Below are 17,083 nucleotides of genomic sequence, written 5' to 3' on the forward strand. Positions count from 1 at the left end.
GACCCTTTCACAGGGGTCGCCTAAGACCATCCTGCATATCAGATATTTCCATTACGATTCATAACAGTAGCAACATTACAGTTATGATGTAGCAACGATAATAATTTTATGGTTGGGTCACAACATGAGGAACTGTATTTAAAGGGCCAGAAGGTGAGAACCACTGTTCTAAGAAGATAAACTGATTTCTAGAGACTACTGTGAACCCTTTTCTGGCTATTTGGATGTGTAAATATAACTGAACTATGGAAGCACTTAAATTAAGTAAGTGGGTTTCTGTAAGGAAGTTTTATAAAGGCTCCCTAAGGTTCAGAACGAGAAACCTGCTAGAAAGAAGCCGATGCGTATTCAGGAGAGTACTCTTACGTCGGAACTTACTCTCCCATCCTCGAATCTGCTCGAATCTGCTCTGAAGAGCGAGAAGTCAAACCAACCCAGCAGCTGAAGTAGTCATTCATCCTCAAATTTCAGCTGGTACCAAACTGCCGCTAGGATTTCTAGATACGCAGACCTGAAGAACCACAGAAAAATAAAAATGAACATTGTGAATTAAAAGCTGATTACAATGTACTGGCCATTCTGTGCAGCAGACAAACCGGTAACAGGAGCGTGTTGTGCACGTTTCCCGAAGGCTTGGTTTGCTTCGGATGGTTTTTTAGAGAAGGCTTTCTTTAGTTGTTAAGGCCCAGACTGTTCTGTCAGCACAGGTCCAGGAGGAGTCTGATCTTGATTAATACTCACCCATCAGTCTCTGACAGAGTTGGGGCCTAGAAAAACATCCATTTGAAGAAGAACAAAAAGATTTCACCCATAAAGTCAAACTCCGTGTTGTTTTTAGTTAAGGTTATTGTGTATGTATCATTATGGTATCAGTTAATCACCTCACCGCCTTATGACTTGGAGGTATATTTGCGTAGGCTAGAAATAGAGAGCAGAAGAAATTATAGCTCACTGGGGGAAGGGGTCAAATTTGATGGTCAGTGAAGAGGATGATGGATGATCCTGTAGCAACTGAGCTATCATCTTTCACTAATGATGCTCTTATTTTCTACATGATGGTCATGAGGATCAGAATGTAAATCAGGTTTGAAAGGTAGGATCAGAGATAAAGAACTAAGTGGCTGAAATTCCATGAAATTAGAAAGAAAGGAAGGCAAAGTGAATTTTTAAGGATTTTTGAATTTTGTCAGTTTTGTGTGTTACAAGATTTAAAAAGAAATCAAAATAAACAAATAAGGAACCTAATGGACAAAATAAACTGATGAGTAAAACAGAACCACAGGCATGGAAACGTGGAACAGACTTATGAATCTGAGGGAAGAAGAGGGGCCGGGAAGAGATTAACCAAAGAACATATGCATCTATGTATTACCTATGGACACAGACATAGGGTGGTGAAGGCCTGGGGCGGGGCAGGAACCAGGTAGAGGGGGGCAATGGTGGAAAAAAGGGGGGACATCTGTAAAACTATCAACAATAAAGATTTTTTTATAAAAGAATGACCTCAACAACAGATAATTTGGGGGTTTTTCATGTTGTATTGAGGTGGGTCTCTTTGCCCTAATAATTTTTTAATTATCTCATTACAGGCTTCCTTTCTGTGTGACCAGCCTGAGCCACACCTGCCATTTCTTTCACGCTTCATTGAAACACAGATGTTTGCCACCTTTATTGATAACAAAATTATGTCTCAGTGGGAGGAGAAAGATCCTTTGCTTCGGGTCTTTGACTCTCGGATTGAGAAGATAGGACTGTATAATGTAAGGGCACCCACCTTGAGGACATCCATATATCAGAAATGCAGCACTTTAAAAGAAGCAGGTACGTTTGCCATGCCTTTTAAAATTAACTTAAAATCCATGATTATTTTGTATACATTGTTGGCCTTATAAGCCAAAATATTGTCAGTTTTAGACTTTATGGCTCGTCCTTGTAAGAGGTACTTTCTTTAGTTTTGTTCCCTTCTGTTTCTGTGAGTTTATGTCCATCCCACTCCTACTTGACATTCCATTTCTCTTAGAGAGGAAAAACAATAAATCGAATGGCGTATGATTACAAGGTTGCTATGATTCTTATCGTGTTTTCTTTATCGCCTTAATGGAAAAAATGTTAATTTCTGTCTTGCTGTTTATGTTGCTTTTTTTACTTCTGGATTCTTTTCTCTTTATCCAGGAAAAGATAAGTACTCATTTAAAATAGTAAATCTGAGATGTTGCCTAATTTACATAACTATGACTGTGTATTTAGTTTAGTGGTGCCATTAATTACAATGGCTTTTTTTTATAGAAATTACATCTCTGGATTCTTATATTCAAATTAGCGGTTTCCTAACCCTGACACCAGTTTCCCCCCTCCAAGAATTATGAGTTTTGGGCCAGTGTAATATAGTAGTCTACGAAATAAACAGTCATATTAATAGTCAGTGTTTGCTGACTACTTACTGTGTGCTGAACATTTTATAGTGTGTTTTACATGCCCTTTTGCATATGATCTTAATGATGAAGGGGGGGTGTAGGCACATTGACTTTTGTTTTATAACTACCCTCATTATACAGTTGAGAAAACTGAGCAGTCAAGCCACTTGCTTGTGATTGTGTAGTTTGTGATTGGTGGAGTCGTGATTTGAACCCAGGTGTGAGTGATTCTAATCTAGCCCCTGAATCCTCACTATGATGTTAGCTACACATTTAATAAAGAAACATGTAAAATGTACCGATCCACCCAATTTTATGCATTCATCCCTGGTTCCTAACTCTGTAAATATGTTTGCCAAGTAAACGTATTTATCACCTGAGTGCCCCCTCCTTTGATTTAATATTTCTGCAAATGTAGGAGCTATTTGGAAGCAGTTTTTCGTCTGGAGGAAAAGGAGGTAGCAAATGTGCAGTGTCTTTGCTCTGCTTCTGTTACTTGCCTTTCTCACTTTGTGTAAGTAGATCAGAGTCAAGGAGTTGTGAGGCTGTCGTTGCATATTTAAGGAGAGAAGTATGTAAATGATGTCTCATGTAACCGTAGAGGTCTCTCTAGAACTGGCTGCAACATTGTCCTTGAGGGTAGATCCTTGGAGCCTTTCAGGAAGCAGCAGTACTGCTGTGTCTCTGGAAACTGAGGGGCAGAATGAATGAATTGTCTCCGCCTGTTCGGAGTCTAGTCTGACTTCCAGAGCTTTAAAGGCCATCGAAGAGTATACTGCCTTTTTGAGCCAACTTCACTCTTCCCTTTCTGACAGAATTTTTTAATGGAGCTCAGCACCAATTCCTTTGTGTACTTCCAGGAATCTTTTCAATTAACATAGATTTTCTTTCAGCCTCTCAGAGAATTCGATGCTCCCACTATCATGACAGAAATTACATAATACTCTTGAAAAATGTACCATTATAGATTTAACACATATGAAAATGAGATTCAGGTAAAGCAGTCAGTAGTCTCCCAGGAATTTAATTTATCAGACTTTTTTAAAAAGTAAAAGAAGGCAGCTGGCTGTGACTGGCCATTGCTCAAAGAGGGCATGGTTGTTTCTTTTACAGATGAAATTGTCTTCCCCCCTCCTCCAGCATAAGCTGTGAAGGTTGGGATTTTGTTGTCAACATTGAATTTTTATTGTGTATTGTTTTTGCCTTTTGTTGTTTCTCTTTTGCCTCTTAACTAAAAAGGATTTTGATTTGCAGGTGAATTATTTAGGCAGAGGTTTTCCGCTGTTGACATTGTGGCACCAGAACCTCATGATTTCTGTGCAGAAAGGCAACAAGTTAATCGTAATGCAGTTTTCTTTTCCCTTACCAATCACAGAAACTGGATATTGGCACAAACCCTTGAAATTATAACAGCCCTAATCTCTTAAAGCAGGCATTTAATCATCTCTGAATGTTCAGTATTCACTGGTGGCATAATCACTGAAAAGTAACTTTGCATTATGTTCCCTATGGCATCCTTACATGTAAACCTGAGAGTAGTTCATTGTGAATTATGATTTTTATGTTTCAAAAAGATTCCTAGCTAAAGGAGAATAACTCAGTATCAGATGGATTTCTCTGTCATTTAAATCCAATGGAAAAAAAACTAAAGCTCATTTTCCTTTCACGAGGACAGAGGCACTAGTTGGCAGAGATGGAATTTTGTAGTATTTCATGGAACATAAAATTGGCAGGAACTTCATGCCATGAATCTAAGCATTATTTTGCCTAAACCATCTGTTAATTGTGCTTTATAAATATTAGGAAGTATTGGGAGCATAAATAGGGCTGTGGAGTGCCAGGGGTCATTGTTGATAATTAAATATCATTTCACATTGAAACATGGCATCCGCTGGTTTGGCTCAGTGGATAGAGCCTCGGCCTGCAGACTGAAGAGTCCCAGGTTCAATTCCAGTCATGGGCACATGTAGGAAGCATGCAGGAGGCAGCTGATCAATGATTCTCATCATTGATGTTTCTATCTCTCTCCCCCTCTCCCTTCATCTCTGAAATCAATGATAAAAAAATATTTTTTAACGAAACCTGGCATCCTTTTGCCCAGCATAGAATATAGGGACTGTGTTTCAAGATAAGTTGCAAGTTATACATTAAAAATAAAATGAAGTTCAAAAAAATTTTGGATAAATTTCTATGGAGAAAAATTAGGGAAGCTTAACATTTTGAAGTTTATGTCATAGAGGGTAATAGTAGCTTCCTCAGAGCTTACCTTAACACTATTACCCAGACACAAACATCTGGTCTGGGTGAAGCACTGATCTCACATAAGATGGTGTGAAGCGTGTTCTTCTCACAAGAGAAGCGCGTCATGGGCAGACCCCTTCCCACCCAAAAAAGAATTTTTTTAGACAGTTTGGGCAATAACTGGCAGTATGAAATCTGTGGTATTGAAAGAGGCAAAATAATCCCAATGTTAGCAGTTCCACAGTGTGTTCTATTATTTACCACACAACCACAGTCCCCGCTTGTTCTCCTGTTTTAGTAATTTCTAGGCAGAGGATTGGAGACATAGCCTTGATTCTCTACATTTCCTCTTGAAAATTCAGTTAATGAAAACATTTAAGACCAAATATTTTTTTAAAGACAATGTGATTTTTTAAAAATATCTTTCTATTGATTTCAGAGAAGAAGGGAGAGGGAGAGCGAGAGGGAGAGGGAAAGATAGAAACATCAATGAGAATCATTGATTGACTGCCTCCTGCACACTCCCCACTGGGGATCAAGCCCCCAACCCGGGCATGTGCCCTTGATCCGAATCGAACTCGGGACCCTTAGGTCCGCAGGCTGACATTCAATCCTCTGAGCCAAACCGGCCAGGGCCAGATTTTTTTTTTTTTAACCAAAGACATAATTCATTTTTTCTTGGGTCTCTAACTTTCAATGGTTTTAAAATAGGAATATTGAGTAATTCCTGTCTTTTAACTCTGTCCCATTCTTTAAAAGGTCAGTTTTTTATCCTCTGGACATTTTCTAAATGCCTGCTTGTTTTATTTGTCTCTGCATTACCCCCTTGATCTAATAAACACTCCTAAAAGACTCCTACTAATGAGAATGTGACTGTTACTAAAAATAATAAACTTCACATAGCTCCTTGTTTTACAAATTCCTTGCTTTTACAAAAAGAACCACGACTATTTAATGGGTCTTTGTACAAAGAAATACAGTTAATATAAGGCTTCCGTGCTTGCTGTTCCCTTCTCTTTACCTGTCTTTCAGCTCAAGGGAAATATTTGCCATCCATTAAGAATGTTGAGTTTCCCACTTACGGGAAACTTTTAATGATGTTTCATCCCCACTGCCCTACTTTTGACAAAGGTAGAAATATTGTGCAATTAATTATCCAGCATTTACTTAAGATTATCCTTTTTGTACTTATACTGATATTGAAAAGCTTTAGTAAAAATCTGTTTTAGAATGTCAGAAAGAATGAGTGCCTTGTAGGTGCATGAATGGAGGAAGAATTATTTTTTACAGCTTAGCCAATGTCTCTAATTTGTTACAAATTCCCTTTGTAGCCCAGTCAGTTGAGCAGCGGCTGATGAAAATGGATCACACTGCAATCCATCCACATCTACTTGATATGAAAATTGGTCAAGGCAAATATGAGCAAGGGTTCTTTCCAAAGTTACAGTCCGATGTCTTGGCAACAGGGCCAACTAATAACAAGTAAGCACATTCTTTACTTGAGAAGTTGGTTGAGGAATGAATGAAGGGTGTGTGCTCTGCAACTCTAATGGAGTAACGCTTAGCCATTAAACATTTTACCAATCTGATTACCCTTTTCAAAGACCAAATTAATTCATTTGAGATAGGGTTTGACTTTTAATTTGCTCATGTAAAAGAATCCAAAGACTAGAGATTTTTCTTTTTTAGCTAATGTGCACTTGGGAATAGCTTTTCTTTAACTGACTGTGTTTAACGATAATGCTCATCTGTCTAATGGAATTATAAAAGTTGTACTTCATTATCTGTGTCATTTTACTATCTGTATTAGTTTCCTAGGATTGCTGTCACAAAAAACTACAAACTTGGTGACTTAAAACAACAGAAACTTGCCCAGCCGGCATGGCTCAGTGGTTGAGCATCAATCTCTGAACCAGGAGATCACGGTTCGATGCCTGGTTAGGGCACATGCCTGGGACGCAGGCTCGATCTCCAGTAGAGGGCGTGGAGGAGGCAGCTGATCATTGATTCTCTCTCTTCATTGACGTTTCTATCTCTCTCTCCCTCTCCCTTCCTCTCTGAAATCAATAATAAAAAAATTGTTTTTAAATTAACAACAACAGAAATTGATTCTTTTACAGTTCTGGAAGAGGGAAATCCAAAATCAAGGTATTGGCAAGGCTTTTAGGGGAGGATCCTTCTTTGCCTCTTCCAAATTCTGGTAGCCCCACTCCTTGGCTTCTAGTAGCAAAACTCCAGTCTCTGTCTTCCTGTTTACATGACTGTCATCTCTCTGTGTATGTGTCCAAACTTTTCTCTTTGTCTAAGCATACTGGTCTTGTTGGTTTAGGGCTTGCTCTAATGACTTTAACTTGATTACATCTGCAGAGACCCTATTTTTAAATAAGGTCACATTCATAGGTATTGGAGCTAAAACTTCAACATATCTGTTTGGGGGACACAATTCAACCCATACCACCATCTTTATATTTTTTAAGTGTTGAGTGCAAAAATCGCAAAACAAGCAAAAAGAAAGATAAATCCTGTCATTCTTTATGAAAGATGATTTTTTTTTCAGAAAGTATCTGAATATGGTTAGAAATGGGCTCAGTTATTTGGGTTTAGGGGAGTCCTTGGTTTTAGGTGAATACAAGTGTTTTAGCAAGTGCATGATAAAGAAGGGTTTTTACAGGAAAAGATGCAAAGAAGGTTATTAATGGGGAATACAGTAAGTTCGAAAGAACTTTGGGAAATCAGCAGTTCTGGAACTTACTTCATTCTTTACCACTAACCAGCTTAGGAACTTTGGACAAATTGGAATCACTTTCCTCTCTTCTCACCTGAAAATACCATTTTACACCTGTGATCTAATTAAAGAGAGTCAGAGAAACGGGGGAAAGAAGCCAGGCTGTGGCAAAGAAATGGGCTAGAAGACGGACGTAAACACAACATGGACGTGGCATTGAGCCGCCTAAGTTTTCAGAAGGCAAGTGTAGAATCAGTGAGGGCCATAAAAAAGAGGTGGAATTATGCCTTTTGGCCTAAGTGGCCCACTTGAAATAAGTAATATGAAGGTTCTTAAAAGATGCCCTAAGAGTATTATCAGTGGGGTGACCTTTGTGTCTGGTGGAAGTGGGATTCTTGCAGTGTTGCAAGGAAAGGTATTTCCTGAGACTTGCACAGGAGGATGAGGTATTGTGAAAAGCTTTATTGATGTAAAATTAAGGAGGTTCCCTTCTAAGGTCCCTTCTCCCTCCATCTTGCCATGGAAAAAGTCCAGCCTTGTCTTTAGAGCAAGAATGAAGGCCACTGCCCAGAGTTTCTGCTCCATATTTAAGTCCAGTCCAGCATCTGGTTAGCTTGACTTGTGTTCCCAGCTGCAGCTATTGCATGGGGGGTCCACATGGCCAGGGGCCATGCAGCTACTTAAGACCACATGGCAGGCGATTCACGGAGCAAGAGAATGCAAGGGAGCAGGAGCAGAGCAAGAGCAGAGCAACAGAGAGAGACCTCTTTGTCGAGGGCAGTGATGGCGAACCTATGACACGCGTGTCAGAGGTGACACGCGAACTCATTTTTTTGGTTGATTTTTCTTTGTTAAATGGCATTTAAATATTTAAAATAAATATTAAAAATATAAGTCTTTGTTTTACTATGGTTGCAAATATCAAAATATTTCTATATGTGACACAGCACCAGAGTTAAGTTAGGGTTTTTCAAAATGCTGACATGCCTAGCTCAAAAGGTTCGCCATCACTGGTCTAGGGATTCTGTATTCCCAAGTTTTTGTGGGCTTGCATTGGGATGACAGGGTACCACTTTCCCTATGTCACACTGACTTCACTGTGCATGTGCCCATTCTCCCCTTCATTGGACCCCTCCCCCGCGGTGGTTGGCAGGGAATGGACCAGGTGTGAAGTGTAGCTTCCTGGTGAAGCTGCCCAGTTGACCATGCTTATAATGCCTTGCCTCCCTTTTGCTCTTTTTCTATTGTTAATATTAATATACCAGCTAATTGTGATAACAATATGATGTTTCTACCTTTCAGATGATCTGCTGCACTATATATGTTGCAGAATTTTTGGTACTTAACTCTTTATTTCCCAGGATGCTTTTAATAAAGCAGTGATGAACATTTCCAAATTTTTTGACAGATTTGTAAGGGGTAGAGATTTATAATGATAAATATTAGACTCTTAAAGGAAAAGAAGCTGCAATGTGTTTAGTTAATTGGCAGGGTTTTACCCTCCATTAGAGCTGCCCCTACTTTCATAAACACTGAACTTGAAATTCATGTTCTCAGAGATGCTGACTGTTGGGAGTTCAAACTTTCCAGGTCAGGGTATTAGATATAATGTTCTATTTTTCAGAAATGGATGAGAATTTTCCATCCAGAACAGATGAGTCATCAATTTATTCACTGTTCTTATTTTAAAATATCCTGTTTGAATCACTTTGATACAGGGAGACTTTTAATTTTAATAGTTTTATTTCCTTTTGATAGCATTAGATTGCTCATTTATTCATTTGGCAAATATTTATGGAGCCCCTCCTAAATGTAAGGCACTGTCTTGTACACTGAACGCCTAGCAATAAGCAAAACAACCCAAATCCCTGCTTTCAAGTAGGAGAAAAGAAACAAAGAAACTTAATATGTAAAATAAATAACCTGCCAGGCAGTGATAAGACTTATGATGAAAAAATAAAGCAGGGAAGGGAAGGAGGGAGCTCTCAGGAGGAACGATTTCTGCTTTTAAATCTTATTGCCATATTTTTTGCTTTTAATCTTATATATAATCTCAAAGTTTCCCATTTCCACACAGAGCCCAAGCATTGTATTTTCAGATAGACTGTAGTCTGAAAGAAAAAATATCTCAGAACTAATTTCAGGGTAAAGGGATTTATAACCATGCCCATGTAAATGGTTGATCAACTGTTAGCGAGAATTTAATATGCTGCTTATAAGGCAAAAGCAAATAAGCAATCCTTAGTGATTCAGCAAATATGATTATCTTTGGTAAAATTATGCTTAGTAAATAAGGTTTAATAATGCAAAGAATAAATTAATTACTTAACCAGATCAGGAATGTGTGGATTTTATAGTAATTTTTTAAAGCAGGTGTTCATTTACCTGTTTTGAAAATAAAATTAAATAGGGCATTTTTGTCCCATAGAGTGTATAATAAGATGCTAGTTATATTATGTAAGTTAATATTTATCCTTTTCTTTACCTAAAGTCTTTTCTACTTTGTCTGCCAGGGGGAACGTTCTGCTCTTTATATTCTACCCCTCTTTTTATTATATTAACTAGAGGCTTGGTGCACGAAATTTGTGCATAGGTGCAGTTCCTAGGCCTGGCCGGTGATCGAAGCACAGGTGTCTGGCATGGAAGGGCAGGTCCCAGCTAACCTCTAGGCCCTGGGCCCCCGGGCCCCTGCGTGCCCCCCTCCACCTGAGTCACAGCGCCCAAGAACCCACGCAGAGATGCAGTGAGCGCAGCCGGATGCTGTGAGCCTGGACGCAGCATGGGCCTCTGGGCCACCCAGTGGTGCTACACAGAAGCCAGGCAGGCAGCACATTCTCTCCCGGCCAGCCTCACAGACCAGCTCCTACGTAAACCCACGGGAAGCCCTACTGGCCCCTGTGATCCTGGCGGCTGCAGCTCCACTCACCCAGAAGAGGCCGCAAGGGTGTGGGGTGGGCTCCTTGCAAGCTCCCAGGCACCTCAGCATGGGGGCTTCCCCAGCATGCAAGCCCTGGTATCCTGCAGGAGGGTAGCAGGGGGAGTGAGAACAAGCTCAGCAGACACCCCGCATTCTCACTGCACTCTGTCCCCATCACCCCCGTCCCCAGATAGCTGGTGAGGTTTCAGCATGTCGCAGACGCCCGCCATGTTCCGCACCACCCCCGGTAGTCAACACATGTTACAGCGAGTGGTCAAACTCCCGGTCTCCCGGTCAAATGACCACCCAAGGGGACAGTTTGCATATTAGGCTTTTATTATATAGGTTTATTTAGCTATCATGATTCTGTTTTAGATTTTTACTGAAACCACCCTACCCAGTAGCCTTAATTTCTTGAAACACTGAAAAGATTTTACAATCTTACACTGTTGTTTTTTTTTCTACAGGGCTGTTTTCAAGGCCTCCAGGTAAAAAATCTATACCCACGTCTTTTTTTGTTTGTTTTGTTTTTTAATCCTCTCCCGAGGATATTTTTCCATTGAGTTTTTTTAGTGAGAGATGGAAGGGAGGGAGGAGGGGCAAAGAGGGAGAGAGAGAGAGAAACATTGATCTGAGAGAGACATGGACTGGTTGCCTCCTGAGTGCATCTTGATTGAGCCTGCTACCAAGGTATGTCCCCTTGGCCTGGAATCAAAGCCTTAGACCCTTCCGTCCTCAGGGCCTTTGCTCTAACCCCTGAGCAACTGACTAGGGCTACACATTTTTTTGTTACTTATATTTTATTCTTTCCCTTTATTTATTGTATTAAGTTTTTATCAGCTGATGTTTATACTCTGCTTCAGAGTTGTTAAAGAAAAATATTCATGACACTTTTTGAAGATGGTAAGACAGACTTTATTCAAGAGACCATGGTGGTAGGTGTAGGGACCACCACAATGGGGTATCGCAGTGGGGGAGAGAGATTGGCCTCAGCTCCAGACACGTGATGGGCAAGGAGGGATTTATAGCCAAGGAGCAGAGATGGACAGTTACTAAGAGGAAACATTAGGGGTAAGGAGGGATTCAGACTCCACTGTCCCAACCGGACTCTTGCTGAAGGCTGGCCAGGTGATTGGGCACCACCCAGGGGATGTGAAGGATGAGGAACACAATCAGAAAAGAGCTCCTGTACTCTGAGGGTGGGAGCTCCTCCTCAGCCGACTCAGCAGGGTTCTTACTAAAACTGGATTTTCCAGGGAAGTGCACTGATTGTCCTTTGGTCAAGCAAAAACCTTTGTCAGTCTTACTATGTTTTTTCTGGATCTTTTCCGTTTCTTCAATTTTCTTTTTTTAATATATATTTTTTATTGATTTCAGAGAGAAAGGGAGAGGGAGAGATAGAAACATAAATGATGAGAGAGGATCACTGATCGGCTGCCTCCTGCATGCCTCCCACTGGGGATCGAGCCCATAACCGCAGTATGTGCCCTTGACCAGAATCAAACCTGGGACCTTTCAGTCTGTAGGCCTATGCTCTATCCACTGAGCCAAACCAGCTAGGGTTCCTCAATTTTCTTTGTATTCTTTTTACAGTCTTACATTGATCCTTTGCTTGAGGGAGATTTCCAAGGATTCCCCTTCAGAGATCTGTCACTAGATCTTTGCACATTTTTTCCCCTGATATAAACCTATCTATATTTAAAAAAAATATATATATATATATATATATTAAGAGAAGCTACCTTTCTTGCTACCATTTTTCTTATAATTATTTAGTGTTCCTCTAGCAGACTGAAATGAGATGATTGAGAAGCTTGAAACCAAAGGCATGCATAAAGTGTTTTAGAAGAAACAAAAGAAGCAGCTTTCTCATTTTAAGTTTTTTTGTAAATTGGTTACTTTATTAATAAAATAATTAAAAGTAATAAGTTGTCAGAAATGCAATATGACTTTTCCTGAATGGCTAAAATATAAGTTCATTTTAATATATTTTTATTTATTTCAGAGAGGGAAGGTAAGGGAGGGAGAGATAGGAACATTAATGATGAGAGAGAATCATTGATTAGCTGCCTCCTGCACATCCCCTCCTGGGGATTGAGCCCGCAACCCGGGCATATGCCGTTGACTGGAATTGAACCTGGGACCCTTCAGTCCACAGGCCAGTGCTCTATCCACTGAGCAAAGCCAGCCAGGGCTATAAGTTCAATTTAAATTGTGGGTATCTCTGCTGTCAAGGATATACTCAAGAGTAAATATTCTTAGAATGGTTTGATGAATACATAGTCAAACCTGGGAAATTTTTAATAATAGTTTAATATAAAATGATACACATTCATTCAAAATTTTACTGGAAAGCAATAGGGTAAATTTTAAAACCACCCATAACGCCATCATCATGATATGTTAACATTTGGTGGTGTTTTTCCATTGCCTGGATGCTGGGGTCCAACCCCAGCAGGTCCAGGGGACCCCAAAGGTGTGGACGGAGTCGGCGAAGAAGGAATGACACAGAGACAGCGTTCAGTTGATCAGCAGCGTAGCCAGGATCTCTAGCCAAGTTCTGGTCAGGATCTCCAGCGAAGTTCTGGTTAGGATCTCCAGCCAGGTTCTGGATGGAGTCAGCAAAGAGGAATGACACAGGGGCAGCATTCAATTGATCAGCATGGTTGGGTTCTCTTGCCTGGTTCTATTGCCAGGTTCTGTTGACAGGTTCTTCAGCCAGGTTCTATCCAGGTTCTCCTGCCAAGTTCAGTCACCAGGTTCTAGTCAGGTTCTCTTGCCATGTTCTATCCAGGTTCTGTAGCCAGGTTCTGTCTCTAGGTTCTTCAGCCAAGTTCTGTACTAGGTTCTGTCTCTAGGTTCTGAAGCCAGGCTCTATCCAGGACCCTTTGCCATGTTCTCTCGCTAGGCTCTGTCTCCAGGCTCTGTGTCCTGTTGTCTTGTTACATCTGTATTTATACCAGTTGATTCCAATCCTATCAATCTCTATTCCAAAGGTTAGGGCTTTTCTTATCTCCATTCCAGGGAGTAAAGATTATGTAGTTTAAGTGTGATTGTTTGTAGTTAAAGTGATTAACTACCCGCCTGGCACTTAGTTAAGGGGTCTTATCCCCTCCCTAACTTCAGGGAAAAATCCCTACCTGGGGAAACAACCTTTCTCGGAGAGGTGACCTTGGTTAAAACACATAGCGCTAAGGGGAGCAAACATATTAAGAACAGTATGCTATATACGCCAGGTCCCTTGAAACATATGCTGTGCAGATGTTTCTTTCCTGCAGCGACTATGTCAAGCAGCAAGGATGGACTGGCTCCCGGCACCTGGATCCTGGTGTGTGTGCACACATATGTGCATGTTCACACTTTTTTCCTCTTTACAAAATTAGAATATTGTTTGTAGAATGTTGTGCCTTGCTTTTTTAATCCATTATTGTATCGGGGCACTCTTCCATAGTACCTCCTATTGTTGAATGTTAGGGTGTTTTGAACACATTTACTTAATTCTAACTGTTGGGTGTAAGATCTGCGATTAACTCAAAAGCTTTTTCAAAAAGTATGCATTCAGCATGCTTTTGGAGTGAAAGGTATATCCTAGTTTCAGGAACATGTAAAAGCCAAAATGTGTCTCGGAATAAAAGAAACACACTGCATATGTACTATGATGAACACCTGTAAACCTAAATGTTAGGTTGCATCTGTGATTATTTAAGGTGTATTTATAGAAGGGGCAGGTGACGTAGTAGATCTGCCAGGAAAATGGCTGATAGACATGATACAAGCCCTTCAAGTGTTTATAGTAGAGAGGAAAGATAAGTAAGAATAACACACTGGTAGGAACTACAATTGGGGAATGTAAGAGGGGTAGAATTTAGATTTGGAAGAATCATAGAACACTTTCCGTGTGCCGTCTAAGCTATCTGGAAGATGAATAGAGGTTGGGAGAACACCGCATGGACAAAGGCTCAAATGTGAGAGAGCTTTCCATTGGAAACACTGAGGCAGTTGAAAATAGCTGGGGTTTTAAGGTAGAAGGAGTGATCAGCAGTACTAAATGTAGCAGGGAGTTTGAGTAAGCTAAGAATGGAATGAATAATGGCCATTGCAGGTGGCAGGTGGGGGTATCCTGCTCCATCAGGAGCATTTTCATGGGAAGAAGCTGATTTGAGATGAACTAGAGCCAGAGGTAAATAAAGGCCTCACCTCTAAACTTATAAAGTGTTTTTACATAAGAAGAGTGAAGAAAGAGACTTCAACATAACTATAGAGGGTCAGCATGCTTGTAAGCTGAAAGAAAATATTCAGGTGGGGGAGAAAACGGGTTGGCAGCAAAGGCGGTGATTCATAGAGCAGGCTGAAGAAGGCAAGAGAGAACTGGTCAGGGATATAGGTGGAACAAATAGTTGTGAGGCATGGCCGGTATGTTTCATACTTGGGGATTAGAAGAAAGATGAGGTGTCTGTGTGTGCATCACTAAATAGAGGGCATGGGGAAGGAGTCAAGGTGGGTCTTCAGTTGCGTGGAGGTGCTTGAGAATAAAGTTAAAGGCGTGGAAATAGTCTTTGAGGGGGTTGGGGGAGACTTGGTAAAGGGCAGGTAAAGTGATTAGTGGGTAGCCATGAATGAAATAAAAAACTAACCTACATGGGTATGAGAATAAGGAAGTGAGAGGGTAATATTCACTCAGGGTTTGGGGTTGTGTTGGGTGGGCAAGATGGAAAGGAGAAGGTCATTACAGAGGGGATAACTACGCATTTTTTACAAAAGTCTTGATTGTGGTGATGATTACATATCTCTTTGCATATACTAAACACCATTTAACTACATGCTTTAAATGGGTGATTGTATGGTATTTATGTTATATCTCAGTAAAGCTGTCATGTATTTTAAAAAGAAAAGTATTGTCAGTCTTTTGTTTTGAACAGTTCATTCTTTCTGTTTTTAAAGTGAAGTGACTGCATTGCTTGGGTTTGTTTTCACCTGTGGATTCTATTTTTCAGTCGCTGGGTAAGTCGGAGCGCCACCACGCAGCGCAGGAAAGACCGCCTCCGCCAGCATTCCGAGCACATGGGCCTGGACAACGACTTGAAGGAGGTATGTGGGCTGCCTTCCTGGGATGCTTGGTGCAGAGCCACCAGCGAGGCTCACTCAGCCCAGCAGGTGTCATTGTATAGGGTCTCTCCCATTCTTTAAAAAAACACACACAAAAAAAACAGTTCAGTTATATTTTAAATAGTACTCCTTTTGTGCTGACTTAGAGCAGAAAACACCTTTTTTCCCCATTTTTGTAATTTTAGTACATCTAAAAAAGGCTCGAATACAAGTCTCCTTGTGTATCACAGTTACAAGGCCAAGTTTAAGATGAATTTTTGGTCAATATATCTCTTGTCGGGAAAAAAATTTATAAGAAGCATAGATATTATTTTAAGCATAATTTAAATATAGTAAGTAAAGATGTATCTGCCTGTTCTTTGTCTTTGTGTTGCTGACACCATTTTAAAAGTTTTTTAAGTTATTTTAAAATTAAGATCCTATGCTTTATTTGTACTACTTGAAAATAAACCCATAATTATATGTTTGAGTAATTTTAAATAAATTATTTCTTAAAATCAGAAGGAAAAAAGCAATCAGAAAAATCTGTTAACTATAGTCTAAACTCAAATGTGTAAAAATAAAGCAGAAAACATCATTTTAAATATATATTGCTTTTTTCTGTTCATGCCTATATGATTTTAAACATTTTCTTAAGAACTGCATTTATCTAGTGCTTTTCTTTGTGCTACTGTATTTTCTCTCTCCTTTTTCTTTTGCTGTGACTTTATCGTATGCATGCTTGTTTTGCTTGTCTCTTTCTCCCGTATCCTTTTTTTTTTTTGTCTTTGGCATTCTCCATCCTCTTAGCCTTCCGGGGAACTTTTGGTCTGTCAGAACTCCATGGCATTCTGGGAGTGGGATCAGGGCCTACCTCCTCCTGCACGACTTCCCAAAAAATCCTTCTCTGAGTGCTGCCTGGTATGTTCTTAACCTGAAAGTACTTTGCAGATGTTCCCGACTCTTGTCTTTGGTGTTCCTTGAATGACCCACTGCGTGAGTGCACAGAGCTCTAGCATGCCCCACATCACCCCGAGACATGAACGCGCAGCCTCTCCATTCTGCATTTCACTGCCTCTTGTGTTTGGCACCTTTTCGTGGTGGTGTGTGCTAACACGAGTAATTCTGTACTGTTGGCAGGTAAAACTGATTCTTCAAGTCCCTAATCAGTGTGATTGGGAGGGAGGATGGAGAACAGATTTAGCAAATTATTTTTCTTCCAAAGGGAACTATATTAAATATTTAGACTCCCTTTTATTTAAGCATTTTGCACAAGTGATTTATTTTTAATCAGCTTTTGGTTAGGTTTAATCTCCACAGCATTTTAATTTACCCTTTCTGGTCTATATTTAATGTGGTCATAAAACCTGGTCATCAAGATAGAATCTTAGTACTAAGAGAAACCTTTGAGGTCATCTTGTCTAACTTGACAGGATGTAACTGAAGTCCAAGCGACTTGTCCAAAGTTAGATGGATGCACAAAGGCAGCACCGGGCCTGCAGCCCAGAACTCCTGACTTCCAGGCAGGTCCTCTTACCGTATGTAACCCTGCATACCAGGTGGCATGAAACAGCCGCCCTCAGGGCAAGAGGACTCTTAGTTGTATTTTGTTCCTATTATGACATTAAGCATAAATTTATCCAACTTTACAGTGTTCTTTTCACAAGCTCAGTGCCAGGTTGTTTATTAGAAAACTCGGGG

At 40.2% G+C, this 17,083-nt stretch overlaps 1 protein-coding gene across 1 annotated transcript in view; it reads left to right on the forward strand.

The window, feature by feature from the left end:
• DENND5B (DENN/MADD domain containing 5B) overlaps positions 1–17,083 on the forward strand; it is an 831,092-nt gene that overhangs the window by 772,523 nt on the left and 41,486 nt on the right. Inside the window, exons 7-9 of the mRNA XM_015566631.1 lie at positions 1,590–1,821; positions 5,987–6,137; positions 15,292–15,385. Coding sequence (XP_015422117.1) covers positions 1,590–1,821; positions 5,987–6,137; positions 15,292–15,385 — 477 coding nt within the window. The remainder of the gene's footprint in view (positions 1–1,589; positions 1,822–5,986; positions 6,138–15,291; positions 15,386–17,083) is intronic.

Source organism: Myotis davidii, unplaced genomic scaffold, assembly GCF_000327345.1.
Source record: "Myotis davidii unplaced genomic scaffold, ASM32734v1 scaffold902, whole genome shotgun sequence".
In the NCBI taxonomy this organism is placed as follows: Eukaryota; Metazoa; Chordata; class Mammalia; order Chiroptera; family Vespertilionidae; genus Myotis; species Myotis davidii.